This window comes from Camelus bactrianus, chromosome 3 (genome assembly GCF_048773025.1).
Source record: "Camelus bactrianus isolate YW-2024 breed Bactrian camel chromosome 3, ASM4877302v1, whole genome shotgun sequence".
NCBI lineage: Eukaryota > Metazoa > Chordata > Mammalia > Artiodactyla > Camelidae > Camelus > Camelus bactrianus.
The window spans coordinates 30,300,826-30,321,666 of NC_133541.1; the positions used below are offsets into that span (position 1 = coordinate 30,300,826).

General features: G+C 37.4%; 1 protein-coding gene across 1 annotated transcript in view; it reads left to right on the forward strand.

Moving 5' to 3' along the window:
- The first annotated feature begins 6,418 nt into the window (after positions 1-6,418).
- The window catches only part of C7 (complement C7), a 47,673-nt gene continuing 33,250 nt past the window's right edge, over positions 6,419-20,841 (forward strand). Inside the window, exons 1-6 of the mRNA XM_010957326.3 lie at positions 6,419-6,616; positions 8,512-8,567; positions 10,437-10,512; positions 13,335-13,476; positions 15,615-15,762; positions 16,810-16,948. Coding sequence (XP_010955628.1) covers positions 6,611-6,616; positions 8,512-8,567; positions 10,437-10,512; positions 13,335-13,476; positions 15,615-15,762; positions 16,810-16,948 — 567 coding nt within the window. The 5' untranslated portion in view covers positions 6,419-6,610. The remainder of the gene's footprint in view (positions 6,617-8,511; positions 8,568-10,436; positions 10,513-13,334; positions 13,477-15,614; positions 15,763-16,809; positions 16,949-20,841) is intronic.

Consider the following 20,841-nt stretch of genomic DNA (forward strand, 5'->3'; position numbering starts at 1 on the left):
CACCCTATGAAGAAGGTTTCATTATCCTTTAAGTAAGAAAATTGAGGCTTAAGAGGATAACCCAGATAGCAAATGGTAAAACTTACTTTTGAGACAAGATTTGTCTGATGCTTTTTCTGGCAAGCCACATTTTCTCCCTCAAAGCAGGCCCATACCAGTAAGAAGCTGAAGAAAGAACAAGAAGAGAGTGAAAGTAATTTCTTTATGAGTATGGGTAACTTATTAAATGTATTTGTGTATTTAAATACACATGATCAGTACACTTCACTCATATGTGCACCTTGGAAACATGGTCATGTAAATATCAAGGAAATACATCGGCAGTGCACTAAAGCAGAAAGCTATGCATCACTAGATCTACTCTGCATCCAGACCATCCTTTTGGCTCTGGTGCCCATGAAGCATTTCTGTAAGATTCCTGTTTCTATGATGGCTACATGTGTCCCTACAATATATCCTGGTTCCTTCAAACAAATGAATGAACAAACAAGCAGACAGTTAAAGGACAGAGAATTTTTAGGATGCTTATTTTATGGCACTATGAATAAGAAAGTTATAATACCTAACAAAATAAAATTAAATAATTCTAAATTTCTTTTTTTGAATAGGTAATACGTTCATTAAAACTATAAACTAGTATAAGGCACGGAGTCTTAGTCCTGTCTCTGTTTTTTAAATTGAGTATAGTTAACTTACAAGGCTGTGTTAATATCTGGTGTACAGTACAGTGATTCATATACACACATATATATTCCTTTGCATATTCTTTTTCATTATAGGCCATTACAAGGTATTGAATATAGTTGCCTGTGCTGTACAGTAGGACCTTGTTGTTTATCTAGTCCCGTCTCTTTTTCAATCTAACCTATTTCCATCTTTTCAGCTAGTCTCCTTCTCATATGCATCCCACATCAGATAATATATTTTTTTTTAGTTTCTTGTGTATCCTTCCAGTTTCTTCATGCAAATACAAACAAGTATGAAAGTACATTCTTATTCTCCTTCCTCCTTTTAACCCCAAAGTTAACTCATTATTCTGTATCTTTCTTTTTCTCCTTAACAGTGTATCTTGTAGATCTTTCCATACCAATGCATAGAGAACTTTTGTTTTTTTTTATAGCTGCATAATATTTTATTTAACGTGTATACTATAGTTTACTTAACCAATTCACAACTGGTGAATATTTGGGTTGTTCCTAACCTTTTGCATGCTAGCTCACATGTAGTGGACTAAACTTACTATGTTCCAGGTGTATGGAACTTACTATGTTGCTTTACTTGGATTCATTTCATATAACAACCCTTTGTGTTAAATAATACTATTTCCACTTTTCAGATAAGGAAGCAAGAGAATCAAAGAGGCTAAGCAACTTGTTCAAGATTTGAACCCAGGCTGTCTGCCTTTAGAGTACATATTAGTACTAGTGAAATACAAATTAGTACCCTTTATTGCTTTCAGGAAAATTCCTACTTTTAAGGAGAAGTTTCTAGTAATGTGTTTATTTCCCATTGATTTCTAAAATTTTATCACAAACATTTGACAAATTTGTACAATTCAGGATTTTACTCCTTTCTACCACTCATTCTTTATTTTTTCTTGACCTGTAGAACATGTAATGATGAATCTGACATCAAAATATAAAGACAGTTTAAGGAGGTAAAGTTTAAAATTATGGGGAAGATTGACATTTTCTGAAAGTGACTGATTTTAATTTTAGGGCTATAATATGCTAAAATCTTGGTCTGAGGGAAAAAAAAATCCACTTTTTTTTTTTTTTAACTTGGGCAGCACAAGTTTAAAGTGAAGATCAAATAAATGACCTTGCCTTTTGATATTCATCCTTTCTCTGCAAGATTTTACACAATGCAGTTATAGAACCACAGAAATCTTTGCATTTCTTTCTCAGAGCTGTTCGACTTAATTCAAATGTAAACCAAATGAAATGTATCTTGGACTTGCAGGCTCCTGCCATGTATTGCAGATAACTGAAAAACTCAGATGACAGAAACCCAGACAAATCTAGGCCCTCTCATAAGTTTTGCAAGCCCCTGTCACTATTGAAAACCATCACGACAAAACGTCTTCTCACTTCCTTATTGTCCTCTGGTCCTTGCCATCTGTAGCCATCAGAACCTCCAGGGCAAAGGCATGTCCAGTGCTGTAAAGGGCAAGGACATCTTGTCTAAACAGGAAGTGTGAAGCCCTGTACATGTTTCTTCATCTATTTAAAACTTTAACAACATTCTTATGAAGGACTGGATGCCAACAGAGAATACTCATCTAGTGACCTCATTTTAAGTTAATGCACAAATCACAGTATTTAATGCAGTATTACCAGCAGAGATGGACAGCAGTTTCTTAGGTGTAATGATAAAGCATTTAACAAAAATTATTTTGCTGGAATCTTCCTTTAGATAAGGCATTGCCTAGCAGCCATTTTTCATGCTCAAACTATTCACAGTGACGCTTTAATGGTAAAAGAGATACCACCTGGAGTGCTTATTAGCTTAACAAGCCCTTGACTGTTAGCCTAAGATGATTCAGTACTTCTCATTCCCTCTGGAGTAGCTCAACTTCAGAGCCTAATATTATTCTTCAACTCAAGGGACTGGAGCTGGCTTACCACTAGGGGGTGCTGTTGCCTCTTTACTCCAACCTTTGGCAGTTTCAATTCTGACCTCAGACTCAGCGATGGAAAGAAAAGGAGACTTTATCCATCCCCGGTGGGTTCATTCCTCCTATACCCTCAGAGTAAAATGGAATTTGTTGGAACAATTCAGAATAAAACAAAGCGGCTAGTAAATGAAATAGGCTTGTTAAAATGTTTTTCAGTGTCTCCCCGAGGTGGACCAGAACAGCTTCTTGACATCATCAGTGCCTAATAGTTTCATTACCGTCTGGGGATAGTAACCGTTTTTAAACTACTACCTCGGGAAGTGAGGACTAATGGGGAACAGGGGGCGTGTCTAGCAGGAAGAGAGAGGGCTGGGTCCTTGCAGACTCTTCCGCGGTCTGGCAGAAGTCTACTACTCCCACCTCTACTGATTCAGAACTGGTTCAGACGCCATTGGCCTGTCATATGTACCAGTTTGAGGGGTTGTTAGAAATACAGATTCTATGGTCATATGAATTCGGTAAATTCTAGTCTGAAAAAGTTTTTAAAAGTTTTACTTGGTGTAGAACTTTCAGAACATTGAATTCGCACTGCACTGTGTACTATATTTGTGAATCTAAGGCTGGGCATTTGCTAGAGGTAGACACTCTGACAGGGGTTCTCATTGGAGGGTGGTGATTTTGCCTCTGGGGCACGTCTGGCAGCGTCTGGAGACATTTTTGATTGTCATGCAAGTAGAGGCCAGGGATGCTGTTGAACATCTTCCAACTCACAGGACAGCTCCCCATCCCCCGCCACCCCAACAAAGAATAATTAAGTTCAAAAGGTCAGCAATTGAGAGGTTGAGGAACTCTGCTCTATAATATACACAGCTTGTTACACTCATTGAACCCACAAATTAATTATTTTTCCTTGAAGTGTCTTGTAGCAAGAGTGGAAAATGTGTGGGAACTCTGCCTTCAGTTTATCCACAATGTTTTCATTATGTTTTAATTGCCGAGTGGTGTGGTCTTCCCTTAATACTCCTTCTCTTTGACCTCCATATGGCACTTGTCTTTGTTGGCTGGCCTTTCCTTGAAATTCCCCTCAGTTGGCTTGACACTGAATTGTTTTGGTTTTCTTTCTCCATCTGTGACCTCTCTGTCTCCTTTTTTGTCTTCTCTCCCTCTTCCTGCTCCAGAATAGGGGCACTTCTTGTGGTTTTATACTTCATTGTGATTAGTTTCCCATGGCTTTAGATATGTACCCTCATGCCAAGATGTTTCTTCCCAAAGAGAGCTACATTTCCAGCTGTGTATTGGATAGTTTCTGCAAAATAAAAATGTCCCTTTTCTAAAACTATCTCTTTATCTTAAACTTCCTACTTCTCTCCTTTATTAATTTGTTCTTAAATTCTTCCAATTTTCTCAATCAGATGTGAAGCCATGTTTAATCATGAAGACTTGGGAAGTCTCTGGTCCTTTCTCTTTCTTCTCAGATGAGACCGTGATTGCCCCTTGTCTGACTATGGAAATAAATTCCAAATCACACACTTCCTGCTTCCCCTTCTTGTACTTTCCATGTAGCCTGCATGCTACCACTGTTCCAACCATCCTAAAGTATCACTTTGATTCTTTCCTAAAAACTTCCAGTGAGTGAGTTCCCATTGCCCTTTGAATAAAATCCACACCACGTACATTGCCAGGGAAATTTTCCGCAGTGTGGCTCCCACCTGTACTTGAAACCTTTGTCCAAATGGCTCCTCCATTGAAATTTCAGAAAGAAAAAATACTGTTCATATGAGAGCAAAGCTGTGGAGAGGGGCTTGTGCAAAGCACTTGGGGAAAGGAAGTTTTTATAAATGTTCTAGATTTAATTTCTGGCATATAGTCTCTGGTAGATGAACAATTTAAGGTCTAAACTACTGCAGATAACACCTGTATGCACGTGACATCCTTTGGGCTAAGGATACTCTATAAATGGGCTAATATGATCCTTAGAACATGTAAAGAATGAAAATAAAAAGACTATTGCTCAAGGTTTCTATCTGTCAAAGCCCCTAGCCTATATTTTACGTCTTCAGTAAGTATTTGTTGAATTTAGAATGAACAAATTAATAAATGCATGCATGAATGAATGGAAAAGTACTGTAGTGGGGGCTGTTGGTGTCCTGCCTATAGCCTGCACACACCTTCCAATACTGAAAATACCTGCAATTCTCTACTTGAAATCTTTTTTCTGTGGTTTTTTTTTTTTTTTTTTTTTTTTTTTCCCTCCCTGGCCACAAGTGTGTGCTCAACCTACCCTCAGTTCAGGCTGGAAGTGTCAGAGAGTTGGTGAGTACAGAAGCCACCCTCAACCAACGATAAACAGGGTGTTGGTAAATATATCCCCAGTTTCCTTACCTCTTAGCTAGAGTGACTCTGAGGTGTGCTACTCAGTGTCTCCCAGATTTCCTCACTGGGGCTGCACTCTAATTTCCTCAGTATCTGGCATGCTAAAGTACCTTTTATTGGCTTCCTTTCCTTTCCAGACTCACTTTGCCATCCCTCAGCAAGATCACATCTCAAAACAAAACAAAACCCTCCCAAACACAACAAGAACCCCAAACCTGAAAAACAAAAAAACTGCTTGCAATTGAATTCTTGTTTCAGAATCTGCTTCTGGTGAACCCCAAAATAAGACAGCCACTGACTGTGGAATTGTACATTAAGAAGAGTCCATGACATCCAGAATTCATGCAGTTGGACTTGAATTAAAAAATTACCTTTTAGGCATCAGACATCATCTTCTCTGTGGCAAAATTTTTCCCACAGAAATCACTATGGTTTGAACAAAAGATGTGGATGCTTTGTCTCTGGAAGACCACCATTAAATTAAGAAGATAGGGTGGGGGTTTTTCTCTATTATTCAAAAAAATTTTTGGATATAGAAAGAAAAAAAATTATTAAAATTGAAGAATAGTCACTAATGGAATGTTTAGTTATAAGATTAGTTATAAGATTACTCTCAACTCAAATTTCTTTTCCCAATTCACACTTCTGTTACTCCTACCTGTAGTGCCCTAGCAGCAAGAATCCTAATATTAAGGTGAACCATGCATATGAAACTGTAGCTCAACTTTAATAGATAATCTGAAATCTTGCAAAAATGCAGCCTTTCACGAAATCTCTAAAGTGATGTTGGAGAACTGCTAGAATCAATGCAAAGCCATGGAAAATGAGAGTCTGACAGAATAAGACAAGGCAATCGAAGAAGAGAAAATGGACGTGGGTGATGACTGTGACAAGAACTTTCCAACAGAGTGATCTGAACATCACAGCATCAAGGGAAGTTCTTGGGGAAATCAGTGATGCCTTGAAATATGTTTGCAAAACATGATGCTCTTTTTGATCATTCTGCAAAAGTCAAGCATGAAGGACTCTATAGTATATTGTGTTAGGAGACGTATGTATATTTGGGGGATTCCACTCCAGAATGCTCCATTTACATTTTGAGGGACAGAACTGCATTTATAATTTTTCTTCCACAAAGTGTTTAATCTCAAAATCTGTTGTACAGCACCCTTTTAGATAATCATAAAAACATCTGCTTAGTGTAACAGACTGAAACAGGAAAAGGCTTATCCCTTGCCTTACACAGAATCTCCTTTGGTGGAAAATCACTTAAACATTGAACTGAGAACACTGGCTGCCTTTCTTTATTTACAGATGTTTTCTCAGAACTACACTTCCAAACAGTCCCAGTTGGCTGTAGCTAAGACCTCTGTAAATTGATAGGATGCATCTGGCTTCAGGACACAGACTGAGGACGGGCAGGCTCTCTGTCCCGGAGGATAGGGTTGGGGTAGGAGTAGGTCTCGGAACCACTTGCTCTATATATGAGTGCCAAGTTAATCCCTAGCAGAGAGAGGCAGACAGGCAGCCGACTGCTGGGCTCTTCCTCCTGTTGAAAATTCACTGGGCACTGAAGGAGGACATTTTCCTCCTCTCTTCCCCCCGAATGTTTTCCTAAACATGAAGGTAAGATCGTCATTTTGTTACTTCTGTGAACAAAGCTATCTTAAAAGGGAATAGGGCTTAACTGAAATAGCTCAAAAAAAAAAAAAAAAAAAAAAAAGAAGACATGGGAAGATAGGAAAGAGAAAGATTTGAGGGTGACTTTTTAAAAATCTTAATTAAATATATTTATTTAGCAGTTCAGCCAAAGTGAGTTTCCTTTTTTTTTTTTTTTTTTTCATCTTGCAGTTAATTTATTAGTTTAGAGGTCTGGGAATCAGAGACTGAAGACAATGTTTGTGAAAATCCCAAGAAAGCTGCTAAGAAATACTCCAAACTGTTGTTATTTCTGTGGTATTTCTTAGGGAAGAATTCCAGTGTATTCATGTTTGTTTGTTGATTTGGAATCATGCAGTGATCCCCCATGATCTGACTTATCTAAGAGGTTTATAGAAAAGTGTATTTGGAGAGTTGGAATTTTAGAATCTGGAATCTGGATGAGAAGATCAGGATTGTGAGAGTGGAAGATACAGATAGATGGAATTAAACTAACGTTTTACCGAAAACACATATTGGCCAAATGTTAAAAAAAAATACAGGACTGAAGAGAGGGGGTTGTCAACCTAAGGCGTGATTCACATGGGGCTGGGGTGAGGTCAGGCACCGTGATGTCTCAGGGGAGGGTCCTCTCTGCCTCCTCGCCACACCCAGAGCTGATCTGATGGTATCCACTGTCTTCTACCAGTTATACTGTGGTGGTGGTTGTGCCTTTAAAACAAAAGCCCTAACACTGTGAGGGTCAAAGAACTGGCATTCAAACATCCTACACACCCTGATTTACCATCACCAGTTTCCAGCTACATGGGTCAAGCAAGATCCTTTTTAGCTCTTGCTCCCCTCACTCCTGCTGAAGTTGAAGATAGAGAGGCTTCTTGTGGAGATGGGGAAGGAAACCAGGAGAACGAGGAAGAAGAATTTTGAAGTGGACTCCTTCCTGCAGGAACTGGGCATGGGAGAGAAATTTAAAACTAGATGATAAATTTAAATCAGACGATTAGATGGTTCCAGAATTTTTATTTTCTGAAAATGTGACTACTTATTAATGCCTGGGAATGACTAATAAAGCTATGAGATAGGCCTGCCCAGGGGCAGGAAAAATGAGTTGACGTAGCACAAGTAAAGACGTACTGCTGAAAAAAAAACCCTGTGTAGTTTAGGATTAAACAAACAAACAAACAAACACTTTAAAAGGTGTTGGTTTACACTATGTGCTTCACACGTTTGTCGAAAAGTCAGAAAAATATTCATAGCCTTTCCCACCATTGTTTACTCATTTCTGGGATACCCACAGCTGTTGGTACCTCTCTGTCCTTTTGATTATGCTGATCAGATTATAGGCTGAAAGATTTGTAGACGTATGAAAGACAGAGGTAGGCAGCTAGGATTTTACAACTGAAAGGGAGATATCTAAGAAGAAGATAGGTAATCTAGGAAGGTGAGTAGAAGGGTCTGCAAAAATGTTGGAAACATTCCATAGTTACACTGAGAGAAGAGAGGCATGGGGAGGTCAGAGGAGAAATAATATTGGCCTACTAAAATGTGGGGTGATATGATTTAAGGACTTTTGTTCTGGGTTATGAATTGAATGCATTTGATAGTTTGTCCATGACTTCGCTTCTCCCCTACTCGTCTTTCCAGAAATGAACAGTGGGAAGTCAGCTCGAGAGAATTGTATTAAACTTTTATTTAAAATGGAAATGTAAAAGACAAGCAGAATCATAGAGGCTTCTCTGTGATTCTTCTACTCTTAATAGTCTCAGTTCACAAATCTTGGCTTGCACAAAATGTATTCACTTTTAACTCACTGAAGCAATGCAAATGAAGATACTGATTTATTGGTTTTTTTTTTTCCCTCCTAGGCAATAAGTTTATTCTTCTTGGTGGGATTTATAGGAGAGTTCCAAGTTTTTTCAAGGTGAGAATTTTTTGGATTGGGTGTGGAAATCATTAAAAATTATTTCTGTTAATTTTAGGAAATTCTTAAAATGGTCTGATTTTTACATTACAGCCTGAGCATGTTTATCCCTTCAAAACTTTTTTCTTTCCATGTTTTTAGAAAAGTCAATGATAGCGAAAGGAAGTTTTATTTTACTTTTTAGTTTTTTTTTTTGATAGAGGTACTGGGCATTGAACCCAGGGCCTCATGCATGCTAAGCATGCACTCTAATTCTTGGACTAGACTACCCTTCACCCGCTCTGGCTTTTTTACTTTATTTTATTCCTGTAAGGAAGAAACCTGAAGACTAAAAACACCTCAAGGTTTTCTGCTTGTCCCAGTACCACAGTTTTACCTGCAGTTCAGAGATCACAGCTGATTTATATATCCTAGAATTTGGTCTTTAAATGTAATTCTTGCAAAACAGTCTTAGGATTTTGAAAGTTGAGAGTTTTTTTTTAAGGAAATAGCTTTATCGGCTCTTGGGACCTGGAAGAAACCAGCATCATTTACCCACAGCCTTGTTGTGCTTTCACTGTCAGTTTAATGAGACAGGACCAGGTCGGTTCACCTTATCAAATTGTCAGGACATGAATCAGGAGCTGTGCTAGTGACGGGGGACACAGAGGAGCAAGACGGTACTGAGAATCATGGGAATGATTCAGATCTTGAAACAGCTGATTCAATACAAGTATGATCAAGGCTCTGAGAGGGGACTGCACAGGCTGCTGGGGGTGCCCAGAGAAGGTGAGGCCAAGCTAGCTTCCCATCCTAAGCCTCCACCTGTCCCTGGGACACAAAATAGACAAATAACATTAAATTCAGATTGTTTAAGGGTCAAAGACACTAAAGCATTTGGATTATTGATGCCATATCAAGACTACAAATTAGCAAGATTGGTCCCATCAAAGCACCTGAGGCACAAATGGGACTCCTTATCTGCAGGGCTAACTGACAATGCTGAACGTAATCAGCATTCAGTTTGCCTTGAGATGCCTCCCAGGTTAGGAATGTACTTGAAATCCAGAAATTGGGAGTCCTGTTTCCTTTACCCCTTGTAAAATGTGGTTTTAGGTAAGGCTTCCTTAAACTCTTAGGACTAAGCAATGTGCCCTCTTCGACACAGCCAGAATTAAGCACGGTGTGAGTCAACTCGCCATTTTCCACATGTATTTTATTTGAGTGAACTTGTTTGAGCTCAACTTGCCCCTACTTACGTATGTGCTTGAGAAGTGGCCTACATCAACAGGGGGATCAGGTACAAGTAAATTTCTGTCCATTTAACCTTTGCCAGATTTGACTTGCCTCCTTCTCATGCAGTCTTCTTAAAGCTTCTTGTCTCTCAGTTAAATTTCTGTGTAACTCTTCAATTCATCATCCAGAATCCCTTCAAAAGCCAGAATGCCCTCCTCCTCTATGTTTTCACTTACCCTCCAAACTCTGAACACTCTCTTATCTGTACTTCCATAATATATCATACTATACACATTTCTGTTAGGAAATATATCCAATTAGGTATATTGTATAATGGCTAGTGATTGTACACTGTGTTATGATTATTTGTTCACACATCTGTGTCTTCATCCTCCCTTCCATCAGTGGTCAACGACCTGTCTCTTTTGTGTCTACAACTCTGCTGTCTAAATAGTGTGTGGTACATTCTAGATATTTAACAAATCTCCGAAAAAGTGAGCCCTTCCCACATATATTTTTATATATTTTGGGGATATTTTGAGTGCCTCTTAGGAAAAAAAAGATGAAGCAATTTTTTGACTCTTTTTGACTATTCTTTGTCTTCTTTCTTACCTTTCTATCGGTTTTATGATGGGTAATTTGACACTCTGACAGCGCCTCCTCTCCAGTCAATTGCCAGTGGAATTCCTATGCCCCTTGGTCAGAATGCAATGGTTGTATCAAGACTCAGGTAGGACTGTATGAAAACTTTGTATTTATTATCCATGTGCAGAAATAGCTTAGGTATGGACAACATGGCATTAACTTTTGAATGTTATTTTTTATGTTTCTTGAAAATGTAATTAGTAATTTTGAAGGGAAAAAGTATAACACTTAATAATTAATATTATAATAAAATAATTTATGCATTCTCATTTTTCTTGCAGGATTTTTCTAAATCTTACATTTGAACCTAGAAATATGCATAGGAGAAAAGTTAAAAGCAACTCACTCTTTAACTATTAGAGAAATAAGAATAACACGAAGTGAAGTTAGTAGATAATTCAAAATCTGTTTCATAGTTACTGGATTCAACTTTTCGTTTGAAACAAACACTAACAAGTAGTGAAATAGTTGCTCTGTTTTACCCAGCAGATAGTGAATGACCATGGAAAGTCAAACCTTTTTCAATGCTTTAAAGTTTAATGCAAAAGTATTATAAATAAAATACCAGACTTGACTTGGAGATTATAGAGTGCTTCTAAAAATGTCTTTTTTTCCTCATTATAAATTATTCATTGGAGATAACATAGAAGAGTATAAATAAAGAAAACACTACTTAATGATTCCACCATTTAGAAGAAACCAATGTATCAGCACTTTAATATATATTCTTTCAGTTTATTTTCTCTCTGTGTGCTTATGATTTTTAAAAATAGGATTATTTGATTATAGTTTTGTATTCTACTATTTTAACCTAACATTATACTATCAGCATGAATTTTAACAACTGTATTATTTTCCATTATATGAATATACCAATCTTATTTATTCTCTTTCCTATTGTTTGAGATTTGGGTTATTTACATTTTTTGTTATTATGAATAAAACTGTAATGAACATTTTGTACATAGATATCTATCTTTTTTTTCTGATAATTATCTTAGGATAAATTCCAAAAATATAATGTTTGTTTCAAAGGTTCTAAATGTTTGATTGATTAAATTTTTTTTATTGAGATACAGTTGACATATAACATTATATTGGTTTCAGGTGTACAACATGACTTGATATTTGTAAAGTATTTTAAAGGTGGTTCAGTTTAGATAAAACTGTATATTTAAAATCATTTTAATTTTTAAAATAACAGAACCATATTACAGGAGATAACTTCTATTTTGAAGCATCATCATTATCATCATTTCATTGAATATCTATTTAGTACCTACCTGAGGGGTATCTACAGAACAAGTTACACAAGTGTAGAATTTGGCTTCTGGCAAATATAATCAGTGACAACTCTGATTACAGGCAAACAGGTACATGAAAAACAAGACAAAGGTCAAACAAACATCAAACTCAGAAAACATTTTTATAATTTAAAAACAAGTTAAATAAGAACACTAAATAGAAGTAGATAGAAGATATTTTTCACATGAGTAATTTTTTTTGAGTGAGGGTCATCATGCCTAGATTATAAAAACAAAATTTTCATCCAGAAAGAGACAAGTGAAAATGAAAAGGGGGTCATAAGATCAGAACTTGACAGGCGAGAGTGAGACTATTGAGAGTAGACAGTCATCAAGGTCATCCTGGAACCTATGGAGAGGGAAAATGTTACTAATGCAGCACCACAGTCTGTGCTTTGGAACTTCAGAAAAGCACACATTACTGAGCCATATGCAAGAGGTGTCTTCATTAATTAAATGCAGAAACCAAAACTTACTAAGAAACTGTACTGAGTTCCATCCCCACTCATATCCCTCCATGACCCTTCTGCTTAGATGCAGTGAAAAGTGCCAGCGCCAGGTCCAGGCCGATGTAAACCTCCTCTGGGTTTAGATTACATATCTGTGACCCTTGTCCCAGTTAGGCTGAACGAATACATTCAACATTGATTTGTATATTTAGTCTTCCCTGTTGGTCTTTGCTCAAGTTTTACAATCTCTGGAATCTCAGGTTTTGTCCAGCTTTATTAACGGGTAAGATGTGAGTATAGGAAGAGGCTTAAAACATGCACCTTTGCTTGAGTTTGAGGAGGAAAAGGATTTTGTAGATCTTTCTTTTGCTTTAAACATTAGATACATGTCTTTATATTGTGTAAAATAATTTTAGGATGAATTAATTTTTTCATTTGGCTTAGAGATTTCCTCAGTTTTTTTCATACACACGCCTCTCCATTGCCCAAGGATATGCCTTTGACATACTTCCCATTTCAGAGGTCAATGATTTTGATTGTCGAGTAAAGTTTCATTGTAGTTATAGCTTCATCTGTGGACTACTTAGGCTTCTGTTTTGTAAATTAGGCTTCCATGTTAGTACATATCTCTCTCTAAATTCTTTTCCTTTTTGCCTTGCCTTCTCTTCCTGAAGAAAGCTTAAGGTTCAGCTCAAATCAATTACCACCACTTTTTTAAAGATTTCCTTAATGCCACATCATCTCAGCTCCCCTTCCCGATACCCTGACTCTCCCTCCAAAAAAAAAATTCACTTCACCTTTTCTAATTAGCTCTTGGTACCTTGCTTTGGCAAAAACAGTAATCATTCTGTACTGTGATCTATTTGCTTATAGATCTATCCAGCATATTCTCTTAAAGATTCACTATTTTTTTTTCACTCAACCCTGAGAGTAAATATATAGTTGGCAATGCTCTATAAATAATAATCTAAGTGTCACCAGACTCAAAGACAAGGGGGTCTCTATGTTCACTGATTTGGGAGGTTTTACTTCTGTAGGATACCAGAACCGTTTCATGAACATTATTTCTCCAATTGTGTTACTTTCTCTCAGATTTTATTTCTCAGGTAAAGGAAACTGGAGATATTGAAAAGTACTATCTGTTTTGTGTTTAGACTCGCAGACGGTCAATTGCTGTTTATGGGCAGTATGGCGGCCAACCTTGTGTAGGAAGTGCTTTTGAAACACAATCATGTGAACCTACAAGAGGATGTCCAATAGAAGAAGGATGTGGAGAGCGTTTCAGGTGTTCTTCAGGTATTTGTTTTCCATAGGCTTGGCATGCACAGTGTAAATTCAAATACTATTTGTTTAACTTGCACAGTATATATTTGTTGAATTATACTGAATTCACCTATAAATTAATTTCTCCCCAAATCAGTAGGATTTAAAAATTTTTTTTGTTTTGCTTTTTTTTTTGCAGAGGTAATTAGATTTGTTTATCTATCTATCTATCTATCTATCTATCTATCTATCTATCTATCTATCTATCTATCCATCTATCTATTCTAATGGAGGTACTGGAGATTGAACCCAGGACCTTATGCATGCTAAGCATGTGCTCTACTACTGAGCTATACCCTTCCGCCAATAGGATTTTTATTGGCATTTAATTGCACACTCAACTATTATTCTTTCAAATGCATCAGTGGCATCTGGTAATAAAAGTGGGGGATAAACTTTGCCTCTTTGAAAAGAAATATGGCTATTGACAGACCCAAATGGTTCTTGACATTGCATTTTTGGTGAAAATGGAGAGTGAGCCTGGAATGTACACTGAGATTGGGCAAAAAGAATATTACTGCCCAAATTATTTTTATGTTTACAAGAAAAGCAATTTTAATTAGCTAATCAATGAGCAATATAGATCATCCCTATGCGTGGTGACTGAAACGTAATTTTTGGATTGAGAGTTATTTGACCTATGGTCTATGTTGCATTTGTGCAGATAAATTAATTCAACAACAGTTAAATTAATTTAATAACAGTTCTTATTATGTTCCAGGTATAGTGATGAGAGTTGTGAATGTAGAATGACACACATAGGCTCTTTGTTCAAAACTCTCAAAGTTTTATGGGCAGAACAGTACATAAATAATTCTTGTGTTAAATGTGCTTCTCAACAATACCTGTCAAATTCCTATTTTACTTTCAGAACCGAAATCAGATGATGCCTCCTCCGGGAGGACTTCTCTAAGCCCCCAACTGATAGAGCTATTTAACAAGTCACTTTCCGTGTTCTCTATGTGCATTGTATTTGTAATCTGAATTTGTTTCCCTGGATTTCTCTTGGTAGATTGCGAACTCCTTAAAGATGTCAATTATATTTCTTTTATTTTTGCATCTAGTGTCTGGTACATAGTAGACTCTCAACAAATAGTTGCTGCATTGGGTCAAGTCCCAGCATAATGGGATGCTATCAGGGTAACTCTGTGCAGTCCATACTAGAATGACATAGAGGAGGGACATACATCGCAGCCTGAGGGGCAAGGATGGTTTCAGAAAGGAGATAATGTATAATTTGATTCTTGAGGGGCAAATAGGTAATAGGTAGAGAAAACCTTTCTAGGCTGAGAGAACTGTAGGTGCAAGGTCGGTGGAGATGACAAAAAGCCTGGCCTTTGATTTATGTAAGTTATCCAGCATGACCAGGCATAGGAGGCTGGTAAGGGAATGGCTGGAGACGATGCTGGGGAGGTAGGCAGGGGCTAGGTCATCCGGTACCTAGTGCTTCCTCTAGTGCTTCTTCTAGTGCTGCTGGTACCCTGGGCTTGTAAGTATCACAGTTATGTTGCTGAATTGTAATTACCTATCTTCTTAGTCTGTCCTATTAGATTGTAAAGTGTATGCAAAGCCTGAGGAGCACATTTTTAATTTATATTCACATCCCAACACCCAAAAGAGTGTCCTGCACAGACTAGGTGCTAAAGAAATGTTGAATTTTAACCTTTTGATCTAGTTCCCACGCTCTCAACGTGCACGTGTCTAAATTACCAAGAAAGGCATCTTGGTCAGTGATTACAGAAAACAAATGGAAAGTTGAAGGGCAGGAGGGGGTCAATCTGTCTTCCCAGTGGTTGGCATTATATGATTTTGGAGAATGCAGACAAAGAATTCAGAATTCAGACGCTTGATGATTATGGGTGAGAGCCTGGAAGTTGAATTTAGGTTGTCTTTTCAATTTTGTGTCCAGCCAAAGTCAGAATCAATTCTGCATGTTGCAAAATGAGGACCAAAATAATCAACAGATCTTTCCCTGGACACTGAGGTTGTATCTCAAATTCACAGTAGAATATCAGTGCAGTGTTGGGGGTCGGGGCAAAACCTTTTGATCCCAGGTAGCATTTCCTTTCTTTACCCTTTTATTTTTGTGTGGTGGCTTTTCTTGGGTTCAGGTCAGTGCATTAGCAAATCTTTGGTCTGCAATGGGGATTCTGACTGTGAAGAAGACAGTGCTGATGAGGACAGATGCGAGGACTCAGAAAACAGACCTTCCTGTGACCTCTATCAACCTCCTCCCAACACAGAACTTACTGGAAATGGGTAAGGTGCTGGGCAGCTTCCTGTACACATCGATGGGCTGTAGTTTTTCATTTCGTTTTGTTTTATTTTGTGGTCTGATAAGTCTAAGGACAAATCACCTAATAGCCAAAGCTTTGGCTCAGAGCTCTTTGCCACATCCTGAAACAATTATTTTATTTATATCTATGGGCCTGTAAATATATGTGGTAAAATGTGGAGGGGCCAATTGTCCCTGGACTGTCTTGATTTTAGCACTGAAACTCCTGCATTCAGGGAAACCAATCAGAGCTGGGAAAATCTGGATAGTCAGTCACTCTATGGGAGATGGAGATGGAGATGGAGATGGAGATGGAGAAGTGGGTTAATGATGTGAGACTACTCAAGAAAATGAGGAGACCAGAGAATGAGAGCAGGAGAAGAGAGAACGTGGTGTGTTGGATACTTAGGCTGAAAAGTAATGGCCTAAATGAGCTGGGACCTTCCATTTCTGAGTGAAGTCGGGACAATCCTGTGTTTGCCTTTTCAAAAAGAATTCTGAAAAACTTTTAAGGGTCAGACCCAAGGTAAAAATTTTCAAGATTTTAAAATAACCTATTTTAGAGTGATAGTTGGATGTGATCTTTCTATACTATTATACAATTCATTAACAGAAAAGTGGTGAAATTACTCTAAAGAGTATGCTAAGAGGCCAATTAGTTGAAATTCATGGTAGAGAGCCCTCTCTCCTTGAGTAATCTTAATTGTATTGGTTTTATGTATAGATTCAATTCAAAACCAGCTGTTGCCATAGATACAAAAAGGCTGCGTGTTTCCCAAATATGTTCTCAGGCTGAAAGGATGTTGGGTTTTCCCAGCTACTAGTTTTAGCTGTTATACCAAGCAGGGGGGTCGGGCAACATATGATGTGCTTTAGGAGGCTGTTTTTATTCAAGATCTCACAGAGAGTGGTGCTTAACCTTAATATATTTCAAGAATATCTAGAGTTCTCTAATGATGCCTGTTTTAGCAAGGCTATTTCTGGTTTTTAACAGCCTTTTCTTCTTTCTTTCTTTTTTTTTTTTTAAACAGTTATAATGCACTCACGGGCCAGTTTAGGAGCAGAGTCCTCAACACTAAAAGTTTTGGTGGTCAGTGCAGAAAGGTATTTAGTGGGGATGGGAGACATTTCTACAGACTGAGTGGAAATATCCTCTCCTATTCATTCCAGGTACTTAATTATAATCATTTAATTTATTTCTAATCTATGAATTGTTATTAGAGATCATTATTTATATGATACTGATTTTTTAGTATTTGTTGAGAATTTACTTATGGCCTCATACGTGGTCAATTCTTAGAAATATGTTATATGGGTCATGGGTTTTAAAAGAATACATATTCTTTTCTAAAAATATTTATTTATTAAAATTTTTATTTTTATACAATTTTTAAAGGTTACTTCCCATTTATAGGTATTACAGAATATTGGCTGTATGCCCCATGTTATATAATATATCCTTGAGCCTATCTGACACCCAGTAGTATCGCTCCACTCCTCTGTATTGCTCCCCCATCACACAACTCTCCCCACTGGTAACCACTAGTTTGTTCTCTATATCTGTGAGTCTACTTCTTTTATTGTTATATTCACTAGTTTGTTAAGTACACATATTCTTTAACTCTGAGGTTCAGGGCAATGATGCTTTTAATTTGTGTCATTCAAGCTGAAATGTCCTTTTGTCTCACTTTCAACTCCATGCTCCATGTGGGACCAGAACCTGATGGTGTCTGTCCCTGTATGGGACTTGAAACCCAGGGCCCTGGTCATGACTAGTGATAAGCTCCAAATCACTGCCCTAGTGTCACTTCACTTAAAAATGGTTTTATTTTTAAATTATGAAATAGTTCATAGGTACAAAAGAGTGTGAATAACCTATAGTTGCAGTTTGGAGGAATCTAATGAAACAAACAGGAATCATGTATGCCTATCACCTACCTTAAGAAACAGAATATTACCGGTGACTTAAAGGCTCCCAGCTACCCCGCTCTGATCGCATCCTCTCCACCTGTGCTGCCTGTGCAACCACTGTCTTATATTTTGTATTAGTCATTTCCTTGTTTTTCTGTGTATGTTTATCCCATACCTCTCTGTCCCTAAGAAAAATCTGTGATTTAGTTTTACCTGTTCTTTGCCACTTACATAAATAAATCATATACTTAAATCATATACTTAAATAAATAAATCAGTGACTTGTTCCTTCACTCAAGATTAGCACTTTGAAATTTATTCACGCCAATGTAGATGGCATTTTTTGTGATGTTCCCAATTTTTTCTTATGAAAATGCCTCGAACTTTCTTGTGCATGAGTTCCATGCTAATCAGCTAGAGTTTCTCTAAGGCACACACCTGGAACTCGAATTGCTGCTTTGTAGGTTATGTGTAGGGTACACTTTACTAGGTGAAGTTTCCACGAGGGATAGATCATCAATCTATACCCCACCAGCAGTGTGGAAGAGTGGCCTGTGGTCCACATCTTCGCCAGCATCTGTATTGCCAGACTTTTATATCTTGTTTATGGTCTCAAGGTCTCCTCTGCAGGCTTTGGCTTCTCGCAGGCTGTTTCTGTGATAGATACCTAAACTCATCCTGTTCCTTGATTTCAGCACAGGATCTACTCACACAAAACATTACTGGCTTTAGGAGACATTCCTGAAGATTTGGAGGGAATACGGAGGAGAGATTGTTGCAGTAGTGCTAACACATTTGATGAAAAGAGTTGACATCCTCCAGCTTAAAATCTGTCCTTCTGCAACCTCAACAAAATGAAGTTTCTGGTCTCATCCTGTGTTAACCTCTTTCCTCCTCTTCTCTTCCAAGATCTCGTCTCTCATTCCTTTCCTCCCTTTTTTCCAGAACGTAAAAATTTCCAATTCAGCCCTTCTGACTTACTACCTTTGAATTTGTAAACCAAAACTATTAGGTTGTTCAGATTGAAGGACCTCTTGCTTACCAAAATTAATGATTTCCAGAAAGCAGTTCTGATTATAAAGAGCAAATTCACCATCCTTCAACTTACAATAGAGTAAGTTACATTTAAGAGCCATTGAATCATGAAAATGGAAAGTGAAACTGATCTGAAAAATAATCATATCTACCAAGTTTTGAATATCTACTGTGGCATCTGCATTATTTTAATTGTTTTTGTTTTTAATTAATTAATTAATTAATTAATTAATTAATTAATGGAGGTCCTGGGGATTGAACCCAAGACCTTGTGCATGCTAGTCACTCTATCACTGAGCTATATCCTCCCCTCCTGTACTATTTAAGGCAATTTATTTAGTTTTAATCTCATGACATCTGTAGAAGGTAATATTTTAATTATTAAATGTTTAATTATTAAAATATTTAATACTTTACTATTTTATATACATAGAAATCAAGGCTCAGAGGACTTCAGCTGACTTGCTCCAAGTCATCAGAAATAATAAGCAGGAGAGCTTGGGTTCAGTCTGTCAGACTTCATAGCCCTTCACTTTCCTACCATATTTTACTCTGCCAATGTATTGTACTAAATTTTTTTTCAACTCTAAATTCTACATTGTGAAAATATGTTTTATAATTTAACCTTTGGCCAGAAAGGAGAATGTGAAATAGGCGTATGTTGAGAATTTTTTCTCCTTTTATTCCTAGGAGGGTGTGTTGCTAGTTATAAGGAGGAGATTTGCATGTATATATATATATATATATTTTCAAGGGTCAAATTTAGAAAGTTCCAGAGCAGAAGGAATAATAAGGGAGAGGATTTTTGACATAGTTGGAAGGTAAACATGCTGCAAGTCTGCAGCTTTTGAAGAAGAGAAATAATTTAGTAACAGCGTAATCCTGACATTCGTTTTCCTCAGCATGGCTTGGTTTTTGGATTGACATCTGAAATGCCTTTACTGTCACTGAATTTGAAGGTGTTTGTCAGAGGTAGAGGGAAATTATAGGCTGTTATTTAGTGAAGAATAGAGCTGTTTTGAGGATCCAGCCGGAGGGAAGTGAGGTGGAAGCAAGAGGCAGCGTCAATCACTGAAGTGCTGAACCCACATGCCAGTATGGAGGCGTTAAATGTCCTCCTCAGTTCAGGTAGACTGACGGCCACTAGGCATTCAGCTATCTACAGGTGGTATGTGACTTATGGCTTGTTGGAACATAACTATTAGTAAATAAACATAAAGAAGACTCAGTCAGCCTGTCTTATAATTTCTGTTTTGGTTATCAGCAGGGTAGTTTATCCAGGACAAACCCGGTTTCTTATTGAATAAGACACTGACTTTGACGCCATGCACATTCTGTTTTCTCATATTTTTCATACCACAAGGAAGCCTTTGAAACATAAGCACATTCCCGCTCCAGGGTCGCTTTGGGAAGGTGCCACTCCACTTAGTTCAGCCTGGGAGACTGCTGAAAGACTAACGTGTTTATTCTCAGCATGTAATGAATTACAGATGGGAGTGAGCAAAGATTAGGGTGGAGAAAAGAACTTCCTGGATCCTCTTGTATTTGGTCCTGAATGTACTTCATTGTATTTTTTGAAGAGAGAGCCTCTATGCATATCCAATGAAAAACAAAAATGTATTCCCAAGGCAGTATTAACTAATGCTTAGTTACCTGATCCTGTGCTTTCTCTGATGGTGTGAATCTAGATATCTGAGGTTTCTGAATCTACTTTGTTAACCAAACAAATTTTGAATGATGATGAAAATAGCTCACATATATTAAGAGCCCTTTATATACTAAGCACTATTTCAAGTGCTTTAAATGGATCTTCTTTTTTTCTTTATAATAACCTAAGTAGATAGGTAGGTGGCATCATCTTCTGTTTTACAGATGAGGAAAATGAGACAAAGAATGCTGAATAATTTACCATCATAATTTACAATCCTAGAGGTAGCAGACGACAACCGTGTGAGCTGAACCCTACAAGTGTAGTACAGTTTTCTTTGGAGGGGTTAGAGTGTTGACAGGAATAAGCCAACAGAGAAAGAAAAATTGAAGCTGAAAGAGAGGGAACAATTAATCAATTGGATAAGTCCTTTGAAGAAGTGAGAGGGAATACAATCCAGAGAAGAGAC